The sequence below is a fragment of the Eptatretus burgeri genome, chromosome 16 (assembly GCF_056783735.1).
Source record: "Eptatretus burgeri isolate ZD-2024b chromosome 16, Ebu_testis_v1, whole genome shotgun sequence".
Classification (NCBI taxonomy): Eukaryota; Metazoa; Chordata; class Myxini; order Myxiniformes; family Myxinidae; genus Eptatretus; species Eptatretus burgeri.
Genome location: NC_140976.1, coordinates 53,576,961 through 53,589,460, shown reverse-complemented (window position 1 = coordinate 53,589,460; position 12,500 = coordinate 53,576,961). Strand labels below are relative to the sequence as shown.

The 12,500-nt window shown below is 43.0% G+C and overlaps 1 protein-coding gene across 1 annotated transcript in view; it reads left to right on the top strand.

The window, feature by feature from the left end:
* ATRX (ATRX chromatin remodeler) overlaps nucleotides 1-12,500 on the top strand; it is a 536,186-nt gene that overhangs the window by 142,813 nt on the left and 380,873 nt on the right. Inside the window, exons 5-6 of the mRNA XM_085859788.1 lie at nucleotides 7,486-7,754; nucleotides 8,613-8,705. Coding sequence (XP_085715914.1) covers nucleotides 7,486-7,754; nucleotides 8,613-8,705 — 362 coding nt within the window. The remainder of the gene's footprint in view (nucleotides 1-7,485; nucleotides 7,755-8,612; nucleotides 8,706-12,500) is intronic.

Sequence of the window (12,500 nt, the reverse complement as noted above, 5' to 3'; positions counted from 1 at the left end):
GTGGGTACTTAGGTAGGTCGAATTTGGCGAGCAACCCTATCCCACGTGGGGGCCGATTGGCTCGATCGCGGTGAGACCGAAAGGTCCACCCGTGACTGGTTCCCGGCGTTAGTCCGAGAGGGTCACGACTGGATTGTCCGTCCGGTGGGCGACGTGCCGCGATTCGAGTTACGTGGCCGTCAGCACGCCGGCGGGCGCGAATCCGCGACAATATATATATATATATATATATATATATGTATATATGTATATATGTATATATGTATATATGTATATATGTATATATGTATGTATATATGTATGTATATGTATATATATATATGTATGTATGTATGTATATATGTATATGTATATATGTATGTATGTGTATATGTATGTATATATATATATTTTTGTATGTATATGTATGTATATGTATGTATATGTATGTATATATGTATGTATGTGTATATGTATGTATATATATATATATATATATATCTATGTGTATATGTATATATGAATATATATATATATATATATATATATATATATATATATATAAATGTATGTATATGTATATATATATATATATATATATATATATATATATATATATATATATATATATATATATATATATATATGTATGTATATGTATATATATATATATATTGTTGTGGTTACCAAATTCGCAAACCACCATTCAGGTCCCTCAGGTGAGATATCTCGGTAAGTATATGTGTAGTTAGGCCCAAACCCGTTGTCTCGTGGGAATACATGTCATTCATGCGTGCTGCGACTCTTCAGGATAGCCGTTTTTCTTTTACTATCTTTATTTTGGACCAACCGCCATTGTTACCACCGCCAACCGTGTCTCAACAGTCATCACAACATCAACCACCCACCGCGGCGCCGCTTCACCACAACAGCCACGACCTTGACCGTCACACCTCGCAACCGTCGCATAGCCACCGTTCTTGCGCCGCTTGTGGGTACCGGTGTTGGACTCGTGCAGGGCGCGCGCCGAACAGCGTGTACAAAACCACGGATTTTCCGCTCCAAAAACGGATCAAAAACGACACACGCCCACTTTTGTTCCGTCCAATCGGTGAGCGAGTGGTGATTTGGCCCCGCCTCCAGGGCGTTGGAAGGCGGTCGCTATATGCAAATTGATGGATCAAAATGCATTCACGCCCACTTTTTCTCGGGCCAATGGGGAGCGAGGTGGAAGGTCGAAGGCAGGGGGTCAAAGGCGAAGCCACGGGGCTTATATAAGCGGCTGCGTTCGTCTTAAAAGGGTTGGTCGTCGTCGTCGTCTTCGTCGTCGTCGTGTGCGTTGGAGTCGGAGCGAAGAGGTCGGAGCTGTGGAGAGGCGGCGAAGGCAGACGAGGGGGTGCTCGCGTCGTGCCGGGAGCTGCACACCAGGGAGGCCGACGGCGCGACCTGGTCGAGGTGGAGACGCTCGTCGCGGGACTCGAGACAGAGTAAAAATCCTCCTTTCCCCGAGCATCAGCAACCCCCTCCTGTTTCCCCCCGCGCTGAGATAGTGCGACCAAGGGGGCCCCCTTCCCAACCCCTACCAGACACTGTCCGCGAGGCCCGCGGAGTTGAGGCACCATCGCCGCTCCGCGTCTCATCACCAGACGGGTAGGCCCGACCCGGTCTCGGCCTCAGGCCCGCCTCATCCTTGAGGGTGTTCTTTTCCTTGGTTTTGGGTATGTGTTGTCGGCGCCGTCTGTGAAGTAGAATTGTATAAGTGTTGCCGTGTGCTCGGTGGTCGGATAGCTCTGCATTGTGTCTTCGCTTTTACATTTGCTTTTTGTGTAAAATTGCATTGTGTTTCTTTTCCTTCTATGTGCTTTTGGTGGAATTGTATATGTGTGCTTTCCGTTCATCGCGAATAAATGTGCTTTATGTTGAACTGTTTCCCGCTTCGCTTCCTCATTTCTCTCATTAAATCCTCATCTTGCTTCACGTAAAGGGTTGGTAGTGGGCTGAATACGCCCGATAATTAATCGAACCGTCGAGGCCGACGATAACACCGCTCGGTTATCCCGATAGTACGGAACGGGTCGCTTAAGTGGCCCGTGTCCGAAGTCGACCTGCGGCGGGGTGCGATCGCCCGGTCTACCCTCCGTGTGGGTACTTAGGTAGGTCGAATTTGGCGAGCAACCCTATCCCACGCGGGGGCCGATTGGCTCGATCGCGGTGAGACCGAAAGGTCCACCCGTGACTGGTTCCCGGCGTTAGTCCGAGAGGGTCACGACTGGATTGTCCGTCCGGTGGGCGACGTGCCGCGATTCGAGTTACGTGGCCGTCAGCACGCCGGCGGGCGCGACCAGAATAATATATATATATATATATATATATATATATATATATATATATATATATATATATATATATATATATATATATATATATATATATATATATATATATATATATATATATATATATATATATATATATATATATATATATATATATATATATATATATATATCCCCATCGCTTCACATTGCCGCAGCCCATCTTCCCCATCCATTTTCCTCCGCATTCTCCTGTATATTTGTGTGAGGTGAGGGAGAGAAGGAACGACTGCTTTCCTTTTCTCCATTCATTACTTTTATTTTATTTTAAAGTCCTTGTTTTATTCTTTGCTCCTGAGTGAACGATGGCCAAGTCTTTTGTTTAAGTAAGATTGAAAAAGAAAACATGTTATGCTTAAATCTGCTCTTATCTGCCTTTTGCTTTCTTGCTTATAACAGCTTGGTTTTTAAATGATTGCTTGCTTGTGTGTTTGTAATAAATAATTGTTTGTTGCTGTTTCCAAACTGTGTCGGTTGTTGGGTGGTCGCTAGACTACCGTTATTCTCAGGTTTTCCATCTGTCTGTATGTATGTATGTAATGGACAGCTCTGGAGGCCAGAGGAGTCAACCGATTTTGATGAAACTTGACTGGTAGGTTCATACCAGGATCTAGTTGTATGCTTTTGAGCACCGTTGCTCCGGATGCCACCGTTGGCGCAGGGCTCCCGGCCCATCGCCCGGTCCGGGGTGCTGACCCACGCCGGCCGACCAATGGGACTTTGAAATTTTTGAAAAAATCTGAAAAATAGATAGATATATGTATTTTTCAAAAATCGGCTTCCGTGCTTTTATGCACACTATGATCAACCTCTTTGTCAAAAAATTTCAGCCCGATCCGTCAAAAACTGTATGACTAGTATGCAATTATATAGCGACCACCCATGTCGCCTACCGGCTTGTCTTTTCCTTTATTGGTCCGACAGTGCACAAGTAAGGTTAGACTGGATGTTCTTTCCCCATTAATTTGCTTTGTCAGCCAGCCCACACTCACTGAAACGCGTAGCAGTCATCCAAGTGTGCACTGACGGAGCAGACCCCAATTAGCTGGCCGTCCACAGGTAAGGTATCACATGAAGTAGTGTAACCCTGCCTGGATTGGCCGTGCAAATTGGTGTTCATGGTTGCTTGGCAACCTGCCGGTGCATGGAATTGTCTGTGTTTATATCAACACACGCACACTTTTTTATTTTTTTTTTAGCTCATCCTGAATTTACATTCCAGATAAGGCATTGTCATCACGCATCGTCTGTCCGTCTCCTTTTTTTGACTTCTGGCCAAACTACGTGGCTGATCCGGCTTAAATTTGGCAGCAATGTTCCTCTCCTGACTGGCAACAGGGATTGCAAACCTCGTTCGGTCACATGACTTTAAGTAGGTCAAAATGACCAACAAAGTAAAAAAAAAAATTCCAAAATCTTCTTCTCCAAACCCACCAATCAGAATGCTACCAAATTTAGTTGCAACAATAGCCCAGGGTATGAGGTTAAATTGTGGAGGCCATACTGATCACATGACCTGAAGTGTGTCAAAATGGCGGTAGCACAAGTTCCTTCCAAAATCCTCTTTTCCAGACCCATCAGTCGGAATGTTCCCAAATTTGGGTTACAACATTAGGCCAGGGTAGGGATGTTAAATTATGCAAGTCATGCCAATCATGTGACCAAGAGTTTTCCAAAATGGCCGACTTTGTCAATTTTTGGGAAAATCGCATAAATTCATTAAAAAAAATCTTCTTCTGCATACCCACTAGTCAGAATGCAAACAAATTTAGGTTACAACATTGGGACACGATCCTGATGTTAAATTGCGGAGGCCGTTTTGATCACGTGAACGGAAGTGTTTTAAAATGGCCATCATGCAAATTGGTTCCAAAACCTTCTCCTGATCCACCATTCGGGACGTTACCAAATTTGGATTACATTTTCCATGGTAGGGATGTTAAATTGCCAGTCATGCCAATCACATGACCGGAAGTGTGCCAAAATTGCCCACTTCGTCAATTTTTGTGAAAATCGCATACATTTCTTCAAAAATCTTCTCCAGATGCACCAGTCGGAATGCTACTAAATTCGGGTGACAACATTACGATAGGGTCCTAATGTTAAATTGCTTAAGCCTTGCTGATCACTTGACTGGAGGTGTGTCAAAATGGCGGTCACGCAAATAACTACCAAAATCTTCTCCAGACCAACCAGTCAGAATGCTACCAAATTTGTGTTCCAACATTAGGCCAGGGCCCAGATAAGCTTCAGGTCCAGTGGTCTTTTTTTTTGTGTTAATGTTTGGACGGTGTAGTTGTCACATGGTTGTTGGGTGAGGAATGAACAAGCTCAGACAGCACATTCACCTTTTGATGAGACCCCTCACAGAGAGGTCATTATCATGAAGCATGCATGCAATCACTTCAAAGAGCCTCCATTAATAACAATACAATACCAAATAAGTCAAAATCTGGAGGGTTTGAGCAGGTTGTTTTTCACTTTGAAATCCCAATTCCTGATTTTTCAATTATACTTATGTAGAAAGCCATGCACCATCATGAGAGGTGAGCTCACTGACATTTTCTTTTACGAGGCACTATTTTTGGGTTAACCAGACTCTGTGGTGTAATGGTTAGAGCGTCCGCTCTGCGTCTGGGAGGTCGGTGAATCAAACCCTGGCCGAGTCGTAGAAAATAATTTAGAAATTGAACGTGCTGCTTCCTTGCTTGACATTCAGCACTTAAATGGAGAGAGCATGGATGAACAACGCAGGGAAGGCAATGGCAAACCACCTAATATAACCCTTGCCGAGAAACTGCTTCAGCAGCACCGACGCTCTGCAAAGAGTATGGTACATCAACGAAGTGTGGGGTTCCTGTTTATAATTAAAATATCCTTTTTGAAGAAGTCTTTATATTGATAATATAGTTTGATGAATGTTGTATTACTGTATCGAAACGTACAGTTGTAGAACACTGTTCTTGGTGGCTTCAATGGCATGCAAGAGTGATGGGAAATACGTGACTGGGGTATCTGTTTTGTAAGACGTTTCAGTGAACTAGTCAGACACTCCAGCCTCAGTTAATCATCATTAGCATTGCGAGATGCTAGCGGCATGTCCAAAATCCATCCATCAAGAATTTAACAGCATTCGGTGGCATTTTAGCGAATGTTAATGTGGATTTATTAATTGTCTTCGAGGCATGCCGCTGACATTTGTTTAACTGTCCTATCAACTTGTAAGTCTTTTGTGGGCTATTGTTATCACAGAGCCTGAGCTTCAGGTATGCAGGGTGTGCCTGGGGGCAGCAGCAAGCTGTCTGTCTGATCAAGTCTGCCGTTCTGAGTAAACATATGGACGTACCGAGCCAATAACGCCTTGAGTGTCTCGTGCTCCTTTTGAAATGCTTTGCTCCTGGCAATGGAAGTTTTTAAAGAAACACTGTCAATAGAAGCAGTTTGCAGGTGCTCGAGATTTGGTTTATGGGAGATTTTATTTTATTTATTTCGTTTTTACTCCATATTTTTACCTTTGCCATCGAAGGTGGAAGGAGGTTATGTTTTTACCCCTGTCTGTATATTTTCTTTTGTTTTTGTCTTTGACTAGGACATCTCAAAGTTATGGACAATTTTCGACAAAATTTGCTGGAAAGGTTGAGTGAGTGACAAGGGCGAAATGATTAAATTTTAGTGAAGATCCGGATTGGGATACCAGAATTTTTTGAAGCTATTCTTCACCATTGAGTGATAGGTTTAAAAAAATCAATATATAGCACGATATCTCAAAAAGTTACCGACTCATTCAGACTAAACTCGGTTGGGTATGTGACGAGGACGAATTGGTGGTGGTCGTATGGCAGCTTTGCTGCCGGGGTAGCTATCATTTCTTGAAGCGTGACTGTGTCACTGATGCAGTGCCCCCTCTACCAGTACACACACTGGAACTGGTACTCATTTCGCCGACCTCTGAAGGATGACAGGCTGAGTCAACTCCCTGGTGTATTAATTCAGCGGCCGATGGTGCTTGAACTCAGGACCCTAGGATCCCAAGCCCACCACTCTAACCATTAAACCAACACCAGGCATAACAGGAAAGAGGAATGTCGAACAAAATGAAGGACACCCTTCAAACCACTATCCTCCACATTGAAAACGAGATTAAGCTCTCGGTGGAGCACGTACCTCCGCCAGGCTGAACAGTTTATGTTTTGGATACCACCGATAGGCCGGATCTGCTGACCTGAAACAAAATCTAATTGGCTTGTTCTTGTCATCGAACCAACTCATCCACGAAATTTTGTCAGAATCCATCTATAACTTTTTTATATATCGTTTTTGGTCCTATAGCTTGCTGTTGGCTTAGTGGTTAGGGTGGTAGCTTGGGATCCTTGGGTCCTGAGTTCGAGCCCCGTTTTCGACTGAATTAACACCAGGGGATTGACTCAGCCTGTCATCCTTCCGAGGTCGGCGAAATGACGACTAGTATACTGGTCCCGGTGTATGCCCCGGTGAGAATAGGTGTACCATATCCCTGTATGTCGTAAGAGGCGACCAGGGTTGGCGTCAGGAAGGGCATCTGGCCATAAAAACATCGCCTCAAGAAGGGAACCATGATTGCATGGAGCCCACAACAAAGCTAACCCCTGCTCAGCAGGGAAAAATGGCTGTAAAAAGGCTGTTTTATATCGTCTTTGGTCCCATCTCTCAAGAGGTCCCATCTGAAGAATTACTTAGGAAATTAAAAAAAAATCGTACCTGGATCCAGATCTTCACTAACATCGAATAAATTCGTCCTAAGCCTGGTGTTGGCTCAGTGGTTTGGGTGTTGGAGTGGCGACCCGTCCAGGATTGTGCCCAATAGTCAAGGAGACTGCTTTAGCAGCACCAACGCTCTGCACAGAGTATGGTCCCAATCTCCTCCTCCTCTCTTTCCTTTTGCGAAAATGCATCTGGTTTACAGAATTGTTGTATGTCCCTGATGATAAATTTATCAGAACGTCCTTGTCCTTCTGAGGTTTTACAAATCATTCTGCTATGTCAGTCGCTTGCCACCGAAAAACAATGCAGTTTGTTTTCCTCTTTGGATGTTTTGTAAATGCTGTACATGCATAAGGCCATCCATCAAGCGTGTATCGTGTGTAATTTGCAGAAAACCAGCTCACGTGGTCAAGGTGGTTGCTTCAGATGAAGACGGCGAGGGTATTGGGGAGAGAAAGGAAGATGAAGTTTCAGATAATTACGTCGGCAACGACCTGGAGAACATGGAGGACAGTCCTGGGAATGGAGCGAACGGAAATTGGAAGGAGATGCAATATGCAGAGGGGAGCGGAAATGTTGAACCTGGTGAAGCCCAGACATCAGTTGACCAATCCTTGCTCGGCAAATGTGATGCAATCAACATCGAAGATCTGCCCGAAGGTAAGGCTCTTATTTAAATTTTTTTTTCTCTCTCTCTTCTGTGTCCAGACTGCTCGTGGCTCCCGTGTGTATCTCTATGTTCTGTTATTGAACAATGGAACAGATTGTTCAGAACTAACCACCCCAAACTCACTTTTGCTTTCGCAGCTCAAAGTGTTTTTCTAATGTCTCCTGCAATCCATTGACAACAGGTTGGTAGTTGTGTTTGGAGTAGGTGAAGCCTTGTTGCCCTGCCTTCACTGGTGTGTGTTCCATTTGCACGGCTGCTCAGAGGAAATCTCTATTCACTGCAACGCATTTCCTTCACGTCCAGGATTGGTTCTTGGTCACAGAAATATCCACCACCTGTTGTTAACACCCTGACACCATTAAGAATCTGGGCCTACACCACCACCTCTTTCAATTAATTGGTTGGCTGGGCATGTGAAGTATTGTTTCTCCACAATCGAGACCCACGATGCTTGTGTTATCAGTACCTTCCAATTTTCGATTACAGAGAGAGTCTGAGCATGTGCAGTTAGCACATGCGCTCCTGCAGTGGAAATGAACCCAATTAATATGAATAAACTGTTTCCCAAAACATAAAAGTTCACAAATAATGGCTCTGCAAAATACTCGAGTTGAGCTTAAAGTATGATCAAATCAAAAGAGTATGTCACAGTTCTGGCTTTGTTTTTCCATATATATATATATATATATATATATATATATATATATATATATATATATATATATATATATATATATATATATATATATATATATATATATATATATTTTTTTTTTATTACTCTCTTTATCCCCTTATTTACTCTTCTTCATCAATCACTTTGATGTGTTTGTGTACTTGTATTGCAGGAACAGTTGTTGTACAGCCCCAGCCTGTGCAGGATGATGACAGGGATACATTTCGAGGGCCTGAATTTCGTCAAAAAGGTCGAGGGGGCCCTGGTGAGTGCTAGCCAATCGTCCTGTCAAACTGTTATCGTTTTCTTTTTCTTTGGTCTTTTCACCTTTGTCTGTCTTTCACTTCTGTCTATTAGCAGACTACACGGTTTTCTATAGTCACAATGAATCCCGATGCAAACCGAGTGAAAATGAAAGTAGGAATTTATTTTGGGAAAGTAGAGATAAGTTTGGTCAAGAGAGGAGCACGACGTGTGCGTTGTGGTTTCACCGTCTCCAAATGGCATCCTCGATCAGATTTATATGTGGCTCTGGAATAGCGTTAATGAAAGTTGAGACATCTCACCTCCTTCCCCCCCCCCCGCCCCAACCACCCCCACCCCAGACACCCCCTCCCACATCCACCTCCCCAGCCATCTCCCCTGAAGCCGTAATTCCAATTGCTTTGCACAATCAGTCGAGTGACCTTGTCACGATTTAAGCATCTTGCCTGTGGGTGTTTCAGAGGTACGCATCAGGGGGTCCAAAGAAGGAAGGTGGTCGTGAACAACGGGCATAATGTTTGATGTTATAAATGAATGCATTTTGACTCCAAATCCATCGGTTGTATTCACACAAATGGCATCACTTTAAAGTATTTTTGTTTTATTTCTCTTTCTTTGCTTTTTTCCAACATCAAAGAGCCTCGTCATGGCTCTTGCCTTTTAAGTCCAAAGCGGAATCCTTTTTTGAACCATGGATTCTGTCTCGACCTCTTTTACATTGTAACACCGAGAAAGCTTTATTACTTCTGCCACTGAAGGTGAAGGAGGTTGTTTTCACCGCTTTCTGTCTGCCTGACTTGTGTACAAGATATCTCAAAAAGTTGTAGATGGATCCAGATGAAATTTTGTGGACAGGTTCGGTGTGTGACAAGGACTAACTGAGAAGATTTTGGTGAAGTTCCGGATCCAGATCTGACAATATTTTAAGTGATTCTTCACCATTGAGAGTTAGGGCGAAACTGATGATATAGCACGATATTTCAAAAAGTTGTGGATGGATTCGGACAAAACTTGGTGGACACGTTGGGTGTTAGAAAAGGACGAATTGATTAGATTTTGGTGAAGATCTGGATCCCCGGATCTGGATACGAGAATTATTTAATTTTCAAAGCGTTTCTTCACCATTGAGAGATCGGGCCAAAAACAATATAGTACTGTGTGGTATGATATTTCAAAAATGTATTGGGCCCGATATGTTCTCGTGGATCAGGAATTACGTGGCGGAGGTATGCGCTCTTCCGAGTGCCCTTCTCGTTTAGTATTGTCACAGTTGTGCCGGCCAAACAGGCGAGATGCTCCAAACCAGATTAAGGGCCTGTCTTCGCTTATATCGGGTTAAATTGGAACGCCGAGCGGCTGATTTGCACAGTGCGCTGGGCACCTTGCCTCACCAGGGTCCTATTCCAAGATGGAACCCGAGTGGAGGTTCTTCGCTGGCGAAACCCAGTGAATAACTCAAAAAAGAGACTCGGTGAATGGAACTTGTATTGAAACGGGAGGGGAGAGAAAGTGAGTACAAACGATTGTTAATATCAGGTAACGCATACAGGAACAGTTACTGAAATCACACACTGCTACGATGATTGAGGCCGAGATGTGTGTGTGTGTGTGTTTTTTTCTTTTTCTCCTTTTTAGGTCATCTCGGTGGAGATGACCTAATAAAGCCGGACCAAATGTCCGTCCGTACGTCCGTCAACAATTTTTCTTTCCGATCTTGATGAAACTTAGTATGTGGGTTGAGGTCGATGAGTGTTGCACAACGATATAACTTTTGTCCGGGTTCAAGGTCAGGGACGAGGTCACGATGTTACGTAAGTTATAAAAATCGCCATTTTCAAAACCTATCTCGTCTGCCATTTTACAAGATATTCGGCAACTGTTTATTGATTATGATAGTAAAAAATATTATCTTGTATCTAACCAGATAGATTTTTGAATTTCCTTCCTGTTTGATCGTCACGTGATCTGGAAGATGGCCAAAAACGCCGATGCGATTCGCAAAGAAAGAAGGAAGGAGAAATGAAATATAAATATAAACCAATGTCACCCGCAGGGTGACCCGTATCTTGCCAAAAGGTGAGCACGTGTGACTTCTTTAAGGTCACACTGAGGTGAACAGAGCTGCTATCCACCAGGAGCGACTCCTTGAGGAATATCTGCCTACGAGAGATTCCGATGAGAATCGTTCTACAGAGTAACCATGAAAAATATGCGTTTGCCTCATAACATCACCAAATGACGTCATAATGTCTCAAACTTGACATATCTCGAAAGCACTCATTGAGGTGTTCAATTTGAGGTACAACACGATATGGTTCCTCAAACTTGAAAATTTGACCTTGGGGTCAAATATGTTTGACCTCAGGCGCTAACCATGAAGGTCAAGGCCACTCGCCACCAAAAACGAATCAGCTGAGCGCTAGACCATATACTACATTCCCATAAAGTTTGGAGACGATTAGATTAAAATTACTCAAAAAATAAGGGTTTCGTCGACTCCCCTGATTTGCGACAAAGTGACCTTGACCTTTGACCTTGACCTTCAAAATTTTATGTGCTGAAAGGGACCTCTATAGGCCTCTGATATGCGAAGTTACAAAAATTTCCAATGATAACTGTGCTCTGCAGAGTGATTTATACGTGATGACAGACAAAAAAACAAAAAACAAACAAACAAAAAAAACATATGAAGGTCAAGGCCAATCGCCACCAAAAATTAATCAGCTGAGCGCCAGACCATGAACTATATTCCCATGTTGTTTGAAGACGATCCGATCAAAATTACTCAAAAAATAAGGGTTTCGTCGACTCCCCTGATTTGCGACAGTGACCTTGACCTTTGACCTTGACATTTAAAATCTTATGCGCTGAAAGGGACCTCTATAGGCCTCTGATATGCGAAGTTGCAAAAATTTCCAATGATAACTGTGCTCTGCAGAATTTTTTATACGTGATTACAGACAAAAAAAAACATACAAGCTGACTAACATGTCTTGCAAAAACTGTTTTGGCAAGATAATAAAACACATTTTTAGCCTTTTATATTTATACATTTTCTGCCGAAGGTGCAAAAGTTTCAAAACCCGAAATGTAAACGTCGGCATTTATTTTCAAAATATAATTTCGTGCGCGCGCGCCAAAATGCCGAGTCATCTTTAACCAAACTGCACAGTAGAACTGCGCAGTAGTCCGGTCATGGCGTCTGAGCAGTGGCCAGCGTGGTTCAGATTGACTGTGGTTTCTGGGGCGAAGGTGATTGTTAAGAAGTATGTCGGTGGTATAAATTCGAGTGACTATTGGTGATTTAATCACGCAACATCTTGACAACGAATATTCTGGCCGAACGATTGCATCAATTCAGTGCATCAGCAGGGATGATTCGCAGGCTCCTCTCGATCGTGCCGATATCTAACATAATCACCGGCGGACATAGGGCTGCAGGCTGTGGGGCGAGGTCACGGATCCCGGATGAGGGGATAAGTGATAAATTATGCGACATGCTTCGGGCTTTCTGATTAATATATCAATGAGTACATTCCATAATTAATGAATTAATAATTAATGAAGCTGGCATACAAAATGTTTTTTCATACCTGACATGTTACTTTGTGCAGTCTCACGAAACTTCTGTGGAATTGATAATTAATGAATTTTTGCTCGCTCTAACGATTTTTCAAACCTCAATATCTCAATAAATACTTGACCAATTTTCATTCTGAAAGTTGCATTATAATCAGTGAAGAATAATCTACAGGATTATCATAATCTCCGAGAGCTACGCCTTTTTTTCGTTTTT